Below are 20,301 nucleotides of genomic sequence, written 5' to 3'. Positions count from 1 at the left end.
TTTGAATTAACTTTTAGTAGGTTATAGAATGTCTAATTCTAAGCACCTTTTCAATTGGTCTTCATTTTTTCTTTTCTATTGTTTTTAAGTGATTTGCCTTCTTCTCACTTTCCAGCCTTTAAATGGGAGGTCACTGACCCCATTTAAAGGAGAATTCAATCCGTAATAACCCCCCCTGGGCAAATGCCCCTAATTTTTTACTCACCCCTCTGTGCAGATTCTGGCCTCAGAGTCCACGGCAGCCATCTTTTCTTCGCCTATTGAAGGCATTTAAAGCTCATGCGCAGTTGGAGTAAGTTTCCGGTCCGAACAACTGTGCATGGACGGAAAGTCACGAAAATTGCTGCAAGTTCCAAAGTCGGATTTTTCTGTAATTTTCGTGACTTTCGGCACATTAGCGAAAATGGCAATTTTGCACATTCACCGAAAGTCTCGAAAATTTTAAAACTTTTTAAACATACACTTTATATGGTATTGAATAATTTTGTTATAGAACTGCAGTATTGTAATGTGTTTTCTTTTCTATTTTAAGGATTAATGATTCCTCCGTATAAGCTTCCCCAGAATTCCATGCATGGCAGCCCTGCATCTTCCAATTATCAACAAACCACTATATCTCATAGTCCTTCCAGGTATGTTAATACCATTTGTATTAAATTCACCAAATATTTTTACATAGCCATAAACAGAAGAGCTGTCTTACTGAGACATTTTACTTTCCAGCTGTACTATGGTCATCTGGTTTGCAGGGATCATTGTGCTTCAAACTATACAATATACAGTCATATGAAAAAGTTTGGGAACCCTTTTTAATTCTTTGGAGTTTTGTTTATCATTGGCTGAGCTTTCAAAGTAGTAGCTTTCTTTTAATATATAACATGCCTTTTTCAGTAGTATTTCAGCAGTGACATAAAGTTTATTGGATTAACAGAAAATATGCAATATGCATCATAAAATTAGACAGGTGCATAAATGTGGGCACCCCAACAGAGATATTATATAGTTGAGCCTCCTTTTGCAAATGTAACAGCCTCTAGACGCCTCCTATAGCCTTTGATGAGTGTCTGGATGGTGGTATTTTTGACCATTCGTCCATACAAAATCTCTCCAGTTCAGTTAAATTTGATGGCTGCTGAGCATGGACAGTCTGCTTCAAATCATCCCATAGATTTTCCATGATATTCAAGTCGGGGAACTGTGACGGCCATTCCAGAATATTGTACTTCTCCCTCTGCATAAATGCCTTTGTAGATTTCCAAGTGTGTTTAGGGTCATTGTCTTGTTGGAATATCCAACCCCTGCGTAACTTCAACTTTGTGACTGATGCTTGAACATTATCCTAAAGAATTTGCTTATATTGGGTTGAATTCATCCGACCCTCGACTTTAACAAGGGCCCCAGTCCCTGAACTAGCCACACAGCCCCACAGCATGATGGAACCTCCACCAAATGTGACAGTAGGTAGCAGGTGTTTTTCTTGGAATGCCGTGTTCTTCTTCCTCCATGCAAAGTGCTTTTTGTTATGACCAAATAACTCTTTATCTCATCAATCCAAAGCACTTTGTTCCAAAATGACTGTGGCTTGTCTAAATGAGCTTTTGCATACAACAAGTGACTGTGTTTGTGGTGTGAGTGCAGAAAGGGCTTCTTTCTCATCCCCCTGCCATACAGATGTTCTTTGTGCAAATTGCGCTGAATTGTGGAACGATGTACAGATACACCATCTGCAGCAAGATGTTCTTGCAGGTCTTTGGAGGTGATCTTTGGGTTGTCTGTAAACATTCTCGCAATTCTCCACATATGCCGCTCCTGGTTTTTTTCTTGGCCTGCCAGACCTGGGTTTTACAGCAACTGTGCCTGTGGCCTTCCATTTCCTGATTACATTCCTTACAGTTGAAACTGACAGTTTAAACCTCTGGAATAGCTTTTTGTAGCCTTCCCCTAAACCATGATACTGAACAATCTTTGTTTTCAGATCTTTTGTGAGTTGCTTTGAGGATCCCATGCTGCCACTCTTCAGAGGAGAGTCAAACAGAAGCACAGCTTGCTATTGGCCACCTTAAATACCTTTTGTCATGATTGGACACACCTGCCTATGAAGTTCAAGGCTTAACGAGCTAGCTAATCCAACCAATTTGCTGTTGCAAGAATTGAGCAGTTACATGCATTCAAATTAGCAAAACTGCTACCCAAATTTTTGCACAACCAGTTTTTCAAATTTGATTTAAATTTATACAACTGAATACTGCTTCACTAAAAATCTTTGTTCAGAAAACACCCCAGTACTCAATGTTCCTGGGAAGTAAAAGCCATACCACTGTTTTTTTTTTTTTTTTAAAGTGGAGTAAATTATTAGGCAAGCTGTGAGAGGCTCCCAAACTTTTTCATATGACTATTTATACCTGTGTTTTTTTTTTTTGTTTTGTTTTAGAATTAACAATGCCAACAATAGGGTGTTAAGATCTAAGTTTTCTTTAGGAATGCACCAAATCCAGGATTCAAATCAGGATTCGGAAGGTTCAGAGCTTTTTAAAATCAGGATTCAACCAAATATGTGCCTTTTTAGGCAGGATTTGTCTGATCTCCAGTGTCAAATAACATTTTTATACTTTGAGGTTCATGTTTGTAGATGGCACTAAAAGTTTGCTGGCCTGTCAACAGTGATTTTGGCCATAGAATAGTTTTCTAACAATAAGTTTTGTGTTTCTTCAGTCGTTTTGTGCCACCACAGTCCAGTTCTACAAACCGGTTTATTGGCCAACAGAACAGCCCTGTACCGAGTCCATACGCTCCCCAAAGTCCAGCTGGATACATGCCATATTCCCACCCTGGTGGTTATCCACAGCATCAAGGATTGCAACAAGGTATTTTTTTTTTTAAAATGTACAAGAATCTTGTATTGACAACTACTCTCTTGTTTGGTTCTCTAGTTGTTGCTGCTGCTGCTGTTGGCCTTTGTTAAAAATATGTCTATGTTTTGGGAAAATAGTTTTTCTTTATTACTGTATATCTGTAAGACATTGTCATATCTGAAAGACATTGTCATCGTTTGTTAAAGGACAAGGAAAGGCTAAAATTAAGTAAGCTTTATCTGAAAGGTCTATATAAATACACCAGTAAACCCTTAAAGTAAACTATATGATGTAGGTCTCTATAAAAAGATATTGCATAAAACCCTGCTTCATGTACATAAAACATTTTCAGATTGATATACTTTTTTAGTAGTATGTGCCGTTGGGCAATCCTAAATAGAAAATTGCCATTTTAAAAAATAATGGCCGCCTCCTGGGATCGTATGATTCACGGTGGACAAAAACATACTATACTTGTTAGGTCACACGAGCCAATAAACAGACAGAGTTGTGTCTTTTGCTTCCACACTACTTCCTGTTACAGTTAGAGTTGTAGTAGTATTTCTGGTCAGGTGATCTATATCTCTATAGAGAGAGAGAGAGACAGACAGAGACAGAGAGACAGACAGTCCTCTGGACTCAACCCATTATCAATATATTTAAGACAGAGACATTTTGTGCATACTGCTACTGAAAAATGCCTTACCCTTAAACAAAACAGGGATTGTTTGTCCATATATTGCAATATATTTAAGCTGAACAACTACGTCAAAGTCATCCCATATCTGGCCAGTCCTACGCTCAATTTTATCTGATTCATTAAGAATTCTATTGCTTCATTATACATTTTACAAAGGGACTAAGTTTTACCTGCAACTTACTTGCTGCTTTTGAAGTAAAACTCCCAAACTTGGCTGCCCTTTTATTAGACACCAGTGGGATCACCTGACTATACCTGGTGTCTAATAAAAGGGCACTTTGATAAGTATTTGTTGCTCAATATTCATTTTGGGGGTATAGTTTTCCTTTAAACCTCCACAGCTAGGGCTTGAGCATGCTCAGTTTGCTCCTCTCTCCCCCTCCCTCCCCTCCCTGCTGTAATCTGAGCCCAGAGCTATGAGACTCAGGCAGGATGTAATGTCACACCAAGCTAATATGGCAGCTGCTATCCTAAACAAAGGGAGAGCTTCTAGAGCGGTTTAGAGCTGTATGGTAAAGCATTCCACAAAAAAAATATAATGTTATAACTTGCACTATTGTTGTTAATCTATTGGCAATAAACTGCTTCGGTAGGTTTCCTTCTCCTTTAATATATTTACAAGCTACAAATGGTGGTATAGATGGTGTTTTTCTGTCATAGGAATGTAGTACCTGTAATATTGTTCAGGATATTTACTGTATCTTGAGGATAGAGGAAAACAACAAGTTTCTCTTTTTAATGCAAAGCATGTCTCACTGTTTTGTTTTTTCTGTGTGTTTCAGCGTCAGTTTCAAGCCCAATAGTTGCAGGGGGACTTAGGAATCTACATGAAAATAAAGTTTCTGGGCAGCTGTCTGGCAGCTCTGCGAACCATCATGCGGATAATTCCAGGCATGGCACTACTGAGGACTATCTCCAGATGGTGCACAGGCTCGGTGGTGAGGTATGGCTGTATGTGTATTCTTACTGCGCTTATGTTAAGATCCAAACAACAACAAATATTCTGCAACTCAGGCAACAAGACTTACTCCAGCATGTTTTTTTTAATTTCTTTAGGACAGTGATTCTTCAATAAGAAATGCTGCTTCCTTTTCTCTCCGATCTCCACAATCTGTGTGCTCTCCTGCTGGGAGTGAAGGGACGCCAAAAGGTAAAGATCAAAGTTCAGATTTATCTTACCTCTCCCTAAACTTATAAACACAGTTTGTATTTGTCTTTGGGGTACAATTATTTATTCCACCAAATGCAATGCATAGATCATGAATGTATCAAATAAGGTCATCTATTGTATCCAATTAGAACAGTTTACAGAGGGGAAAGTGAGAAGGTGAATAATAAACTTAGGTTCCAATATTAGAAAAACTGTAAAAAAAAAAAAAAAAAAAGTCTTTCTGGTGCACTAAAAACTGAACTGTAGTGCTTTGAAAGTAAATAAGCCCTGGCTTGACATCTGCATTTATGGCAGCATCTAGACACAGTTTGAGGAATTATTAAAGGGGTTGTTCACCTTCCAAACACTTATATTTTCAGTGCAATTGTTTTCAGATTGTTTTCCAGAAATAGACTTTTTTCAATTACTTTCCATCTTTTATTTTTTTACAGTTTTTCCAAAATCTAAGTTTAAAGTTAAATGTTTGTGTCTCTGGTGTTTGAGTCTGGCAGCTCAGTAATTCAGGCACAGAGTCTAAACTGTTACGATTTTGAAACATTTAGGGTAAGGGCACACGGGGAGATTCGGGGAGTTTTAGTTGCCTGGCGGCTAATTGCCTCTTCTTCTGAGCGACAATCTCGCCGATCTGCCTTCCCCTACCTTCCCGCCGGCTATAATGAAAAATCGCCAGCGATATGGCACTCGCGGCGTTGGCGATTTTTCATTATAGTGGCAGGAAGTTAGGGGAAGGCAGTTCGGGGAGATTGTTGCCCCGAAGAAGAGGCGATTTGTCGCTCGGGCGACTAATTTCCCTGTGTGCCCTTACCCTAAGTTGATACTTTTCTCGCAACGATTGTATCAATTCTAGTAGCTGCCTGTAATGAAACTTAGGGATTCTGCTCAGCAGGAATAAAGATAAGAAATGTATCCACTAAATGTACCAATTTATAACAGTTTAGAGGGTCGACGACCACCCCTCCCAGAGCTGCGTAAGATGAAACATTTGACTTTACACTTCAATATTAGAAGAACTGTCACACATAGAAAATAGAAAGTAATTGGACAAAGTCTTTATTTCTGGTGATTTATCGGAAACCTACTGAACTGAAAAAAATTGTAAGGTGAACAACCCCTTTAAGCAGCTAATCTCCTTTTTATTAAGAGTGTAAATCTTGATTTTGATGCTATTCGTATGATTTATACATTTTAGCAGATTGTGCTTGAGAAATATACAAGTTTTGAATTATTCCAGTTACATTTATAAGCAATTTATAAGCCACAAGTTCCCTAGTGTATCAGTGGCATCTGTGCTATTGCCAACTGCAGAAAGTGGACAGAGTATGAGCATTGTCTGCCAGTATTGGATTATAATGGTTGAAATCAGTCTTTTACAATATGAAAGATGACGGCATTTCTGAGGAGCCTTGTGTAAACTATATGATGCTAGTTAGGTCCATTGACAGGACTGTCTGTCTGCAGGAGACGCTATGGTTTGTAGAATACTGCCAGACTTAAAGCCAAAGTAAATATTTGACAGTATTTGTCTCTTCTATGTTCTATATAGGTACAGTATATAATGTTCTCAAAGCTAGGTTTGTTATGACTGCTAACATATATCTATACACATAAACCATGAAATACGGTCATCAGAAAAAATGTTTTTTTTCAAAATGCATCAGTTAATAGTGCTGCTCCAGCAGAATTCTGAACTGCTATCCGTTTTTCAAAAGAGCAAACATATTTCATTTTGAAACATGGGCTAGACATATTGTCAGTTTCCCAGCTGCCCCCAGTCATGTGATAAACCTCAGTCACTCTTTACTGCTGTACTGCAAGTTGGAGTGATATCCTCCTCCTCCCTTTCCCCCCCAGCAGCAACATATGGGTAAGTAACCAGATAGCAGCTCCCTAACACAAGATAACAGCTGCCTGGTAGATCTAAGAACAACACTCAATAGTAAAATCCAGGTTTCACTGTGACACATTCAGTTACATTGAGTAGGAGAAACAACAGCCTGCCAGAAAGCAGTTCCATCATAAAGTGCTGGCTCTTTCTGAAATCACATGACCAGGCAAAATGACCCGAGATGCACCTACACACCAATATTACAACTAAAAAAATACACTTGCTGGTTCAGGAATTAAATTTTATATTTTGGAGTAAATTATTTGTAGTGTAAACAGTGTAATTTAGAAAAAAAAAACCACATCGTAAAAATCATGAGAGAATCCCTTTAATTTATTGTATACCTCTTTGAATTTTTCATTCAGGATCAAGGCCATTAATACTACAGACTCAGCCTCCTCCCTATTCCTCCCCCCGGGATGCTCCTCCTGACATTCTCTTGGACTCCCCAGATCGAAAACAGAGGCGACCAAAAAAGTTAAAGTTAAGCAAAGATGACAAGGAACAGACAGAAAAGTCAGCAATGTACGATATCATTAGTTCTCCTTCTAAAGACTCTACCAAGCTCACTTTAAGACTAACACGTGTGAGATCTTCTGAAATGGACCAGCAAGGAGATATGCTCTCCAATATGGAAAACAGTAACCTTTCAGAGGGAGACGCCGCTTTTAACGCGCAGTTCCCAGGGAATGCTTCAAAAACGCCGGTCACTCCACAGGACTTAAGTCGCCCTTTGAATGCTGCTGCTTGTTTTCAGGAGCAAAGTGAATTTTTACAGGTGCAGCAAGTGCCTGTTTTACAACCGAACACGTCAGCAGCTGCAAAACCGCCTCAACCTCTTGTGGCTCAGTCACAGCCCCAACAAACAGGAAACATAACGCCATATGACGAAGTGGAACTGGACGCTCTTGCCGAAATTGAAAGGATAGAGCGGGAGTCCGCTATCGAGCGGGAACGCTTTTCTAAAGAAGTTCAGGACAAAGGTAACATTCTCCTGCCGAGCATATTTATTTCTGGTACTTGTCCTGTCGTCTATAGATGCTGATGTTGAACAAGGTAGAGGAGCGCTCAAAACTGCCTCCTGATGAGTACAATGAAAACTGACAGTTTTCCAGCTAAAAACTCTTGTATCTGCAGTGTTTTTTTCCATTTTAATTGTGGGGAGTGTTTGGCATGCCATTGGCTTAAAGGGGTGGTTCACCTTTGAGGTAACTTTTAGTATGTTATATATTGTCCCAATTCCTAGCAACGTTACAATTGGTCTTCATTATCTCTGTTATACTTTATTTGCCTTTTTATTCTGACCCTTTCCAGCTTTCAAATGGGGGTCACTGACCCCATCTAAAAAACAAATGCTCTGTAAGGCTACACATTTATTGGTATTGCTGCTTTTTATCACTCTTCCTTCTATTGAGGCCTCTACTATTCATATTCCAGTCTCTTATTCAAAATGATGCATGGTTGCTAAGGTAATTTGGACCCTAGCAACCAGATTAATTTGCAAACTGGAGAGCTGCTAAATAACTCAAACCAAAAATAATAAATAATGAAAACCAATTGCAAATTGTCTCTAAATATCAATCTCTACATCATAGTAAAAGTTAATTTAAAGGTGGAGAACCTCTTTAAGGTTTCCTGCAGACAACAGCTTTGTCTGGTATATAGTTGTTTCCCTTGCCTCAAGTTATGGGGCCTAAACTACCAAGTATAGATTTGCAAAAAATTGAGATCTTAAGAGTTTATGGTTCAGTTGCTGCAGCGACTTTGCACTTTTCTTTTTGTCTTTATATTGCAGTTCAGTGTCTTATAGTTGTAAAGTAGCTTATGTCTGCTGGCAACGTGTGTGTGTGCGTGCGTGCGTTCAGAAACAACAAAATATCTCCAACAACTGTAGAAAGATCCGCACTCACAGGTCTTCTAGAGAAAAATAAATAATTTATTAGTTACACAGGACTCTTTTTTATATATATATATATATATATTAAAAGTTTTTGCATTGACTTGATTGATTAAACTGATTTGCAGGTCATATATAATAAGTGCTTCTGGATTTATTATTTTTATATGTATATGCAGCCAGACAAAGAAGATTATAGATATTTTTGTCTGGTCGCAAATAGGTAGAACAGGTATTCTTATAATATATAATGCAATATAAAGAATAAGAACAATGGAAAAGTTCAAAAGTGGTCTATCAATATGCTAATAGTTTATTTTAAACATTATTTCAACATCAATTTTATGTAATCTGCCTGCTTCCATCTTCACTCACTTGATTTGTATATACCTTGCTAATATGCTGTACACAGAATTTTGGCATTGAGGCTTAAAGTACCAGTACCATCAAAAAAAAAAACAAAAAAGTTTTTCAAAAAATGCAGTAGTATACATTGGGGAAAAAAAAGCCAAATTAAAATTTAAAATTGCAAACATTTTATTAAGAAATAACTTACCGAAGCTCCGCTTCCACTCCTCTTCAGAAAAGGCATCAGCGTGACGATCCATCGTGCAGCGCTTGATTTCTCTTCCCTGGCTATCTCTTATAAGGAAGGCAGAGAGGAGAAATCGAGAGCCACATGATGGATAGCCCGATAGCTTTCTGAAGAGGAGTGCAAGCGGAGTTTCGGTAAGTTATTTCTTAATAAAGACTTTGCGATTTTAAAGTTTAATTTGTCTTGTGTTTTTTTTTCAATGTATACTAACGGATTTCTTCAAATTTTTTTTTTTTTGTTACTGGTCTTTTAAAGGAGTCTCTTATCACCTATAAAAAAGTTTAATAGACCATATTAAATGTAGACAACAAGACTTGAAATGTAATAACTTTTGAACTATATCCTATTGTTTTAACCAACTAGAAGAACTGAAAAGAACCACAGCTGCTGTTGGTGTTCCCACACCTGCAGTGCTCTTACCTGTCTTATGATTCATTTGCCTTATTCCATTTCTAGCATCACAACCGCAAACTATTTAAAATTTCTTTCGTGGAACTAACAGATTCTCTAAAATGGTCCCTTGCCCGTATAAGAATGTTTCTGTTCTCCTGTTACTTTACAAATACATATTGTAAATATGCTGTGTACTAAAGAATGTTCATGTATGCCTTATATAAATTATTTCTCTGGGTGGAGACAAAATAATCACATTTTTAAACCAGTATTATATAAGGTATATAGGTGGCCCAAAAACTTTGCTAGTTACTTTTCAGTTTAGAAGTTCCTTTGACTGTTAATATTAAACTATGTGTTTACTGTCTAGATAAGCCCCTGAAGAAACGGAAGCAGGATTCTTATCCATTAGAAGCTGGAGGTGCTACTGGAGGAAACAGACCAGCTTCCCAGGAGACCGGTTCAGCTGGAAATGGGTCACGGCCAGCACTAATGGTTAGTATCGATCTTCAGCATGCTGGCCGGGGAGACTCTCAGGCAACTGTAACTCAGGACTCTGACTGTGCCAGAAAGGCAGATAACATAAAGAACTGCAATGATGGCTATATTTCTGGGCCTCAAGAGGATACTGTTTTCAAGCATAATCCTGAGAACCATCCATTAAGAAAAAGCGAGTCAGACATGGAATGTCCTGATAAGTCTATCAAGAGCACAACTGCTAATCTGTCAACTGAACGTGGACTAGAAGAATCTCTCAATGAAACTAAATTGTGTGACATCAAATCTGAACCGGTTGAGTGCAGTGAAGAGGCAAAGGTTTCTAGTGACTGTCCTACGGAGGCCAAGTCTGAAAGTTGTGAGGTAGATTATGATGACAGTATGATGGATTTCAAAAACAGTGAAGGTTCTAATGAAGATATAAAGACTGAGGCACTGTTAAATGAAACCTCAAATGATGTAAAGTCTTTTGACCTTCAAGATGAATCTAAAGAAAATGGAAACCAGAGTAAATCTAGTAAAATTGACAACAGGTTGGAAATCCGACAGAAACAAAAGCAAAACGATGGACAGCCAGAGACACCTAGACAAAAATTTGAAGGGAAGAGTGAGGCACTACAGCAAAAAGTGGAGGTGAAATCAGAAGCCTCCAAACAGAAAGCAGAGGGAAAACCAGAGACAATCAGGCAAAAGAGTGAGGTGAAATCTGACACACTTAAGCAAAAGACTGAAGGGCATCCTGAAACACCTAAGCAAAAGAATGAAAATAAGCCTGAAACACCCAAACAAAGGAGTGACAGTAAGCCAGAAACACAGAAGCAAAAGAATGACAGTAAGCCGGACACACCGAAGCAAAAGAGTGAAGGTAGACCAGAAACGCCAAAGCAAAAAAGTGAAAGCAGACCCAACACCCCTAAACAAAAGAGTGAAGGGCGGCAAGATACATCTAGGCAGAAAAATGAAGGTCGGCAAGAAATCAACCGACAAAAAAGTGAGGAGCACAAAAGTGATGGGCGTCCTGAAACTCCAAAACACAAACATGACATGAAGAAAGATTCCAACAGACTGTCAACAGAAAAGAAGCCCGATTTATCGAAACATAAAACAGATTCAAAATCCGACTCTCCTAGAGTTAAGCCGGAGGGCCGTACAGATGGAGTGAAACAGAGAATAGATGGGAGACCAAGTCATGAATCTTCAAAGCGGGACTGTGATAACCCAAAACAAAAACACGATGACAAAGGGGAATCGGAGAAACACAAAGGAGAAATGTCAAGGCTTAGGAGGCCAGAGTCCTTACGGTCCTTCAGTAAGAATGACCAGGAAACAAGACCTGGAAGTAAACCGGATACTCCAAAAATGGATAAAGCAGAGAAGAAGCATCGGCGTGATTCAGATGACTCTAGGGAAAAACATTCTTCTGGGGAGCAAAAACAAAGACCTGGTAGTCCCAGGATAAAACAGGACAGTAAATCGGACCCTAATAAATCCGATTCCAGTAAATTGAAATCTGATAAACCTGCGTTGAAATCTCCTACTGGTAAAGAAGAAAAAAGGACTGATGGTAACAAAAGTAAAGTGGAGGGGAACAAAGGTCATAGTGACAACAAAACTGGATTCCCGAGTTATTTGTTGGGGGGAAATCAGGGTACTCTGAAAAACTTTGTCATACCAAAACTTAAGCGGGATAAAGATGGTAATATTACCCAGGAGTCTAAGCGATCAGAGTCAAAAGGCGAGCAGATGGACAAGCCAGAAAAGATGGGTTTTGTGGAAGATCTTAATAAAGGAGCTAAACCTGTTGTGGTTCTTCAAAAACTATCTTTAGATGAGGTACAAAAACTAATCAAGGAGCGGGATGACAAATCCAAAGGATCATTAAAGTCCAATAAGAACAGACCCTCTAAATCCAGCAAAGGTAAGAAACTTGTTTTTTTCCTTAAGTATGATTTTTCTGCTGGTTTGATTGCTGGTTAGTTAGATTGGATTAGTACATTAAAGGGATTCTGTCATGATTTTTATGGTGTAGTTTTTATTTCTAAATTGCTCTGTTTATACTGCAAATAATTTACTCTATAATATTAAATGGGTTATTTTGATGAAGCAGGGTTTTACATATGAGCTGTTTTATGCAATATATTTATAGAGACCTAGATTGTTCATGGGGTATAGTTTTCCTTTAACTGAATGTGTCTGTAGCAGCTCTAGTAAGTTTCTTCTCTGCGTATCACTAATATTTTCTAATGGTTGCTTTAAGCCCATGGCAGATTGTTGATCTGATGAATAGCAACTGGGGACTTGCAAAAATAGGCTGGAGACAGCGGCTCTTAGTCTTTATCCTCAAGAAGAACTTTATAATGCCATTGGAAAAGAAAGGCATCTTTTAAAGTGGACCTGTCACCCAGACACAGAAAGCTGTATAATAAAAGTCCTTTTCAAATTAAACATGAAATCAATTTTTTATTAAAGCATTCATAGCTGTTGTAAGCTCATTTAAACATCTCAGCTGTCAATCAAATATTGTCTGCCCCTCCTCTATGCCCTGGGCAGACAATTACTTTCACTTTCCATTCAGCACTTCCTAGATGTCACTGCTCTCCCCACATTCCCCCGTTCTCTTCACCATTTAATTGTGTAGCCAGGACATGGGGATGGACATCAGGTCCCCCATTCTGGTGCACAAACAAGATTCTGAGATGATACAAGACTTGTCTTAAAAACAGTGTCCACAAAATGGCTCCTGTCTGCTTGTTATAATTATGAGTTCCCAGACTGAAGGAAACAAGATTCAAATAATTTATATTGTGTAATTAAAGTTCATTTTGCTTGACTGATGTGATAAAATAGGACTATGAATAATTATTTTGGGTGACGGGTCTCCTTTAACCTGGGTGCTCCCAGCCCAGTAGCCTTGAGAAAGTTGCTGAGATTGAAGGTCTCCGCTCACTAGTAGAAAAATTAAAATATGTTCATATAAAAACAGAAATTTGAGTTTTAATTTTAAACTTGCATCCCATGGAAGGGCAGGACTAGATGATGGTTTTGACCCGACACATCACAATGTGACAAAACGCATGCGACGTGTCGGATGGTTTAGTGAAAACGGAAGTGAAGGAGAATCGCACGTAAACAACTACATTGATCCGACTGTCGGATGAAAACGCGCTGCAGTTGGATCAATGTAGTTGTTTACGTGTGATTCTCCTTCACTTCAGTTTTCACAAAACCATCCGACGCGTCGCATGCGTTTAATCGCATTGCGACGTGTCGGATCAAAACGCATCATCTAGTCCTGCCCTAAGTCGTTGTTTTTGGTTAATTGTTTTTGGGTACACCTTAGTCATTTATGGCTGTGTGTGTATGTGTTGCAGTCTTGTCCAAGCTTTGTGATTTTTATCCTCCATATTCAGTCATTTTGCTGCTGCGTCTGTATGTCAATTTCATAAGAGTTATTTAACTCTCTTGGTCATGTGTAGCTTTAGGCATCTTTCTTGTTTAAGTCAGTTTATTATTTTCATCAGCGGTAATTAAGGGGCAGATATATTAAGGGTCGAATTGAAAATTCTAGTTAGAATTTTCAATTGTTTTTTATGGGCAAAACTGTCAAATTCGACTAGGGAGTTATTCAAATTCAGTTTGAGTTTTTTAAAGAAATTGAATTTGATTTTAGAGATTATCATACTCTGGTTTTAGGTGACTATTCGCCACCTAAAACCTGCTGAATTACTGTATAAGTCCAGGGATCAATTTGCAGTTGTTTGCAGCCTTTCTGACATTTGAGGGGGTTTTTTTTGAGAAAAATCAAGTTTTTTTTTTTGTTTTTTTTTTTTAATTCAAATTAAATTCAATTCAAGTTTTTGTGTCAATCTAATTCATTACATAGTTGTAAAAATGTTATTTTTTTAAATAAATTTCGAATTCACGAAAGTTTAGGGGAGTTTTTAAAAACTCACATGAATTCGAAATTTGTCCTTTGATAAATGTGCCTCCCCGTGTTTAGAGTTGTCTTAAGTCTTTACTTGCACTTTGTTGCGCTGTTGTCTGTTCCTGTTTGGCTCTTGTTAGGGAAGGATCCTTTAAATTGCTGCCATTGTTGTGTCTCAAGGGGTTGTACAGCAATGACCGCAGGAAATATTGAATGTTGATGATAAATATCACAAAGCTGCAATATATACACACATGGGCATGAACGATTTTTAAAGAATTGTGCCTGAAAGCAGTCAACCATAATCAATGGCTTAAAGGGGATGTAAGGCTAAATTAAAATTCAACTTACTCAGCCTGCCCTTTTAAAGGATAATAAAACCTTAAAAATAAGTGAATGTAAATTTGATGAGGGGGCTATGCTGGGCACTTATGTCATGTACATTCATTATTTATTTTGTTTTTATTCCAAGATACTAAGGGCTTGTCGGTTTCCCAGCTGCCCCCAGTCATGTGACTTGTGCTCTGATAAACTTCAGTCAATTTTTACTGCTGTACTGCAAGTTACACACCTATCACCCCCCTCCCTTTCCCCCAACAGGACAATGGGAGGGTAACCAGATAGCAGCTCCCTAACACAAGATAACAGCTGCCTGGTAGATCTAAGAACAAAACTCAACAGTAAAAACCCATGTCCCACTGAGACACATTCAGTTACATTGAGTAGGAGAAACAGTAGCCAGAAAGCAGTTCCATCCTAAAGTGTTAATATGAATGAGTTTAGTTACAGCAGCGCCACCTGCTGGTCATTTTCCCACCAGTCTGACCACCAAGTAGTCAAGGAAGTTGTCAGGAGAAAGAAAGAGGCTGCTCTGATGTTCTTCTGCTTAGGAAAATAATTAGAAATATTTCTTAAGCAGAAGAACATCAGAGCAGCCTCTTTCTTTCTCCTGACAACTTCCTTGACTACTTGGTGGTCAGACTGCTGGGAAACTGACCAGCAGGTGGCGCTGCTGTAACATAATTCATTCATATTAACAGTACATGTATCCCTTAATATCTTGGAATAAAAAATAAATAAATAATGAATGTAAATTTCAAAAGTGCTTAGAATAGCCCCCTCATCAGATTTACGTTCACTTATTTTAAAGGTTTACTTATCCTTTAAGCATTTTACAAATTTACTTTATCTTTCTATTTTTATCTGAACACATATATCTGGAATGTTGCCAGTATGTGTGTGTATTGCAGTCTTGCTCAAGCTTTGTGATATTTATTGTCCGTATCCAGTCATTTTCCTGCTGTAGATCTATGGCTATAGCTTTATAAGTTGCTAAGTTATTTAAAGCTCCCCATAGACGCGACGATTCTTCTTGCCGAACGGTCGGTTTTAGGGAAGCCCGACCAATCCTTCGAAATTATCGTGCGGTTAGTGGGATTTCGAACGATCGTACATCTTACGATTTTTCGGCCGACATCTGTCAGGAAATTGATCGGCCAGGTCAAAAAATCTTTGTTGGTCCGAGTGCAATCTATCTGTGTTTGCAGGGCCCAACAGGCAGCTCCCCTTTGTTTTCCTGGCAAATTGGTCTTTTTAGTTGATGGTAAATTCGTACGATCGTTCTGAGAAGATTGTGGTCTCACGATGAGGATCTGATCTTTTAAAAATCTCAACATCTATGGCCAGCTTAACTTTGGTCGCTTTGTGCATCTTTATTGCTTATTATTTTCATCTTACAATAATTGTGTCTCTTTTTAAAGGCGTGGTTCACCTTTAAGTTCACTTTTAATATGTTATACAACGGACAAGTCTTAGCAACTTTTCAATTGGTCTTCATTATTTTATTATGGGTTTTTTAATTATTTGCCGTCCACTTCTGACTTTTACAGTTTTCAAATGGGGTCACTAACCCCATCTAAAAACAAATGCCCTGTAAAGCTACAAAATTATTGCTACCGTATATACTCGAGTATAAGCCGAGTTTTTCAGCCCCCAAAATATGCTGAAAAACGCTACCTCGGCTTATACTCGGGTCAAGCGAAAAAACAGTCGCCGGCGTCTAAGAATAGTCGCCGGCGTCTAAGAATAGTCGCCGGCGTCTAAGAATAGTCGCCGGCGTCTAAGAATAGTCGCCGGCGTCTAAGAATAGTCGCCGGCGTCTAAGAATAGTCGCCGGCGTCTAAGAATAGTCGCCGGCGTCTAAGAATAGTCGCCGGCGTCTAAGAATAGTCGCCGGCGTCTAAGAATAGTCGCCGGCGTCTAAGAATAGTCGCCGGCGTCTAAGAATAGTCGCCGGCGTCCAAGAATAGTCGCCGGCGTCCAAGAATAGTCTCCAAGAATATTCGCCGGTGTCCAAGAATGGTCGCCTGCATCCAAAAACAAGACGCCGGCACCTCCAATGGGAGCAGAAACCCTCAATTTTTTGATTGAAACTTACCAGAAGCTGCTGCATTTCTCACCCTCGGCTTATACTCAAGTCAATAAGCTTTCCCAGTTTTTGGAGGTAAAATTAGGTACCTCGGCTTATACTCGGGACGGCTTATACTCGAGTATATACGGTACTTTTTATTACTCATCTTTCTTTTCAGGCCTCTCCTATTAATATTTCAGCCTCTTATTCAAATCAGTGCATGGTTTAGGTTAATTTTACCCTAGCTACCTAATTGCTGAAGTTGCAAACTGGAGAGTTGCTGAATAATAAGCTAAATAACTCAAACACCACAAATACTAGAAAATGAAAACCAATTGCAAATTGTCTCAGAATATCACTCGTTACATCATACTAAAAGTTAACTCATAGGTGAACAACCCCTTTAAGTCTTTGCTTGCTCTTTATTTTTGCCATTGTCTGTGTCTGTAAATCGTGTAAATTGCTGCCATTGCTGTGAATCAGAAGGGGTAATATTCTAGGTGTGTACCACAGGTCTAACACTTGACCTTTAAATAAAGCGTGGGATGTTGTCGTTGCTGGTTTATGAATACTTTGCGGAATGTTAGTTATTGGATCTGAGCTCGAATCTGCCTGGAAAGTTTTCTGCTCTTCCAGGCCAACTTTGTAAAGTGGCAAGGCCATTTTCCACAATAAATGATTGTTGCAGTGCCAGACACTGAGCATTTATGACCTGATGAACATGAGGACTTGCCTTTCTAGCATTGTTCTTATCAGTAACATTGAGCTGATGAATTTGTACATTTATTTAGCCATATCAAAGTAACAGTCCAGTGTAAAATAAAAACTGGGTACTGTAAATAACTGTGCAAAATAAAAAAATGTTTCTAATATAGTTAGCTAAAAATGTGATGTATGAAGGCTGGAATTACTGGATGTCTAACACAATTGCCAGAACACTACTTCCTGCTTTGCAGCTCTCTAGTTAGTCAGCGACTTGAAGGGTGCTCACATGGGACATAACCGTTCAGTGAGTTTGTAATTGATCCTCAGCATTCAGCTCAGATTCAAAAGTAACAGATATGACCCATGTGCCCCCCTCAAGTCTCTGATTGGTTACTGCCTGGTAACCAATCAGTGTAAACCAAGAGAGCTGAAAAGCAGGAAGTAGTGTTCTATTAGTGCTATTATGTTACACATCCAGTCACTCCAGCCTTTATACATTATATTTTTATTCTGCACAACCTATCTATTTACCCAGTTTTTATTTTTATACAGAACAATTTCTTTAAAGTAAAACAAAAAAAAAGCTTCTAAATTGTTTCCAAAAGGTAGATCCGGATCTACCAGTAGACCTTTAGCTGGTGACCAGTAGATCTCAAGACACTGTCAACTAACAGCTTGTCTATATTACCCTCCTGCTTCATACTTTATTTCAGACATTTATTATGTTAAGGTTACATAAGAAATAGTTTTGGTAAATTGAATAGTTTACATTTTCCCATTAATCAATATTTAACGTTTTCTATGGAACAGAATGCTAACAATGCTTTTATGGATGTAGATCATATTGGGACATCATCACTAAAAGTAGACCCCACATTAGTATGGTCCAAATATGATTTTTCTTCAGCACACCACTAACTTTTTTCAAGGTGCATCCACACCCAAGCTGCCTCCAAGTCAGCCAAATCCCTTATCTTGAATGTGAGGATATGAACGTGTGTGAAATTCCGCTGTAATAAAATGTTTTAAAGGCAAAGCCCTAGGATGGTGTGCTTCATATCCTCAAATTAGTATGGACACTCCTGTTCTAAACTAAACTGGGCCATACACGGGCAGATTAAAGCTGCTGATTCAACAGTTTATCTGCCAGTGTATGGGGGGCTTCCGACTGGTCTCCCCGATCTATATCTGGCCAAGATATCAATCGGGGAGGATGGATTTTTTGGTGATCGAGGACTGCGTCGGCTAGTTAATGCGGTCCTCATTCCGCCAGTACCCAGTCTCTTAGTTGTAATCTGATCATTAGATTATCCCAATATCGTTCTGCCGCTTGTTTGGATTAACCTGATATCGCCCTGCTATTGGTGGGCATATCAGGGAAATATCCACTCGTTTGGTGACCTTTAGTTGCATTATTAGTCACTGGATGAAGGTTACTGTTCATCTGTTGCTCGGTCACAAATCAGAGTTCTAATTATAATGGTACTTGTTTCAAGAGTTGCTTGTTAAACAAACTATTCTACTACCATCTATTGTGGCTATACACTGTATTTGAGTTGCGTTTTGATTCTAAAATCTGCTGAATTTTGTTGAAGACTTAAATAATACCAATTTTCTGTTTGGGGCCATTTTTCTAATGTAAATGTACCAATGTACTGAGAAATGTACCAGGCCTTTTATATTTTCATAAAAACTCCTCGATAACTTATAATATCCTTCTAATTTTAACAAGGGGGTACTTTATTCACTATGTAATACACAAAAGCCATGAATATGATTCGTTTTCTGAAGTTGTCCGAAGTTTCCTTGTGAGGCAACTTTGGAAATGAAGAGCTCCGAGTGTCATCCAGCCGGCGATTTACATTTTAGCCACCTGGAAGCCAGGGGAGGCAGTTTGGGGAGATTAGTCGCCCTGAAGAAGAGGAGATTTGTCGACGGGCCGCTAATCTCCCCGAATCTGCCCGTGTGCCCTGATCCCAAGGGAATACTAGACGGAGGGCGAGTCTGGAGCAGTCATTTTTATGAATTATTTTTGTACAACCGCTGTCTGTCAAATAATGGCCAGAAACTAGTCTGTTTTTTCTTACTTATTTTAATCTGAATGGTTAATGGTAGGTAGTGATCTGTCCCGTTTCGATTCGTCTAAAAATTAGCGAAACTCAAAAAAGGGCAAAAAATTTGCGAAATGCATTGGTCAATCGGTGTCAAAATTATTTTGTTGCGCAACAATTTTTACATGTGCGACTTTTTTGTCCAAATGCATGAAAGTCAATGGGCGTCAACAATTCTCCCACAAGCGACTTTTTTGTCGCAGGAAAATTTTTGCTTGGGAATTTTCGCAACAGTTTCGCAAAACAATTCGCAGGTGGTGAAATGAGAAAATTCACTGCAAATCCATGCCTGGCGAATAAATCCGCCCATCACTAATGGGTAGGTCCTTCCACTGCAACTAACGGGCGTTCGTCGCTCAAAGAATACAATTTGCACGTCTATTCTATAGAACTTGCATATAAAATATTTTACACAGCTTTATAAATAGGTGTAAAGCTATTTCGCGCTTGCATGTACATTAATATGACATTACCTTTACATTTATAAATGGAAGAATGTGTCTGTTGCTGCATTTTGCTTATTGAAATATCAGCCTTTGGGCAAGGAAAGGATTAATATGAGTCATTTTGGGTTCATGTCCCTTAGACGCTGATCTTTGTTTCACACACTTAAGGTGGCCATACACGGATAGATCCGCTCGTTTGGCGATGTCGCCAAACGAGCGGATCTCCCTCCGATATGCCCACCTTGAGGTGGGCAATATCGGGCTGATCCGATCGTGGGCCCTAGGGCCCAACGATCGGATCTTAGCGTTCGCCAAACGGGCGGTCGGATCGCGGGACCGCATCAACTAACAGATGCGGCCGCGATCCGACGGGATTTTTAATCCCATCCGATCGAGATCTGGCCGACTTTCGGCCAGATCTCGATCGGGGAAGCCCGTCGGGGGCCCCCATACACGGGCCAATAAGCTGCCGACACGGTCTGTCGGCAGCTTTTATCGGCCCGTGTATGGCCACCTTTAGAACGGATGCCACAAGGTGGAGCTAAATCCATTCATTCTCTGTAATGTTTGTAAACATGTTCATTGCTGGTCCGTTAAACAGTTCTTCAAAGATTTATTATATCTTTTAGCGAAATGTTCTAAATACTTAGATTAGAGCATTTTAACGCATTATAGTAGTGCATATTTTTGCATTCCTATAATCCTTTTGTCCT

General features: G+C 39.0%; 1 protein-coding gene across 3 annotated transcripts in view; it reads left to right on the top strand.

Moving 5' to 3' along the window:
- nipbl.S (NIPBL, cohesin loading factor S homeolog) overlaps positions 1 to 20,301 on the top strand; it is a 106,850-nt gene that overhangs the window by 38,272 nt on the left and 48,277 nt on the right. For all 3 annotated transcript variants that reach the window (XM_041575492.1, NM_001092968.1, XM_041575493.1), the window contains 6 exon segments: positions 533 to 632; positions 2,713 to 2,864; positions 4,335 to 4,495; positions 4,609 to 4,702; positions 6,974 to 7,591; positions 9,864 to 11,909. In XM_041575492.1, the coding sequence (XP_041431426.1) occupies positions 533 to 632; positions 2,713 to 2,864; positions 4,335 to 4,495; positions 4,609 to 4,702; positions 6,974 to 7,591; positions 9,864 to 11,909 (3,171 nt within the window).

The sequence above is a fragment of the Xenopus laevis genome, chromosome 1S, assembly GCF_017654675.1.
Source record: "Xenopus laevis strain J_2021 chromosome 1S, Xenopus_laevis_v10.1, whole genome shotgun sequence".
In the NCBI taxonomy this organism is placed as follows: Eukaryota; Metazoa; Chordata; class Amphibia; order Anura; family Pipidae; genus Xenopus; species Xenopus laevis.
The sequence above is the reverse complement of the archived record's forward strand: the minus strand, read 5'-3'. Positions and strand labels throughout refer to the sequence as shown.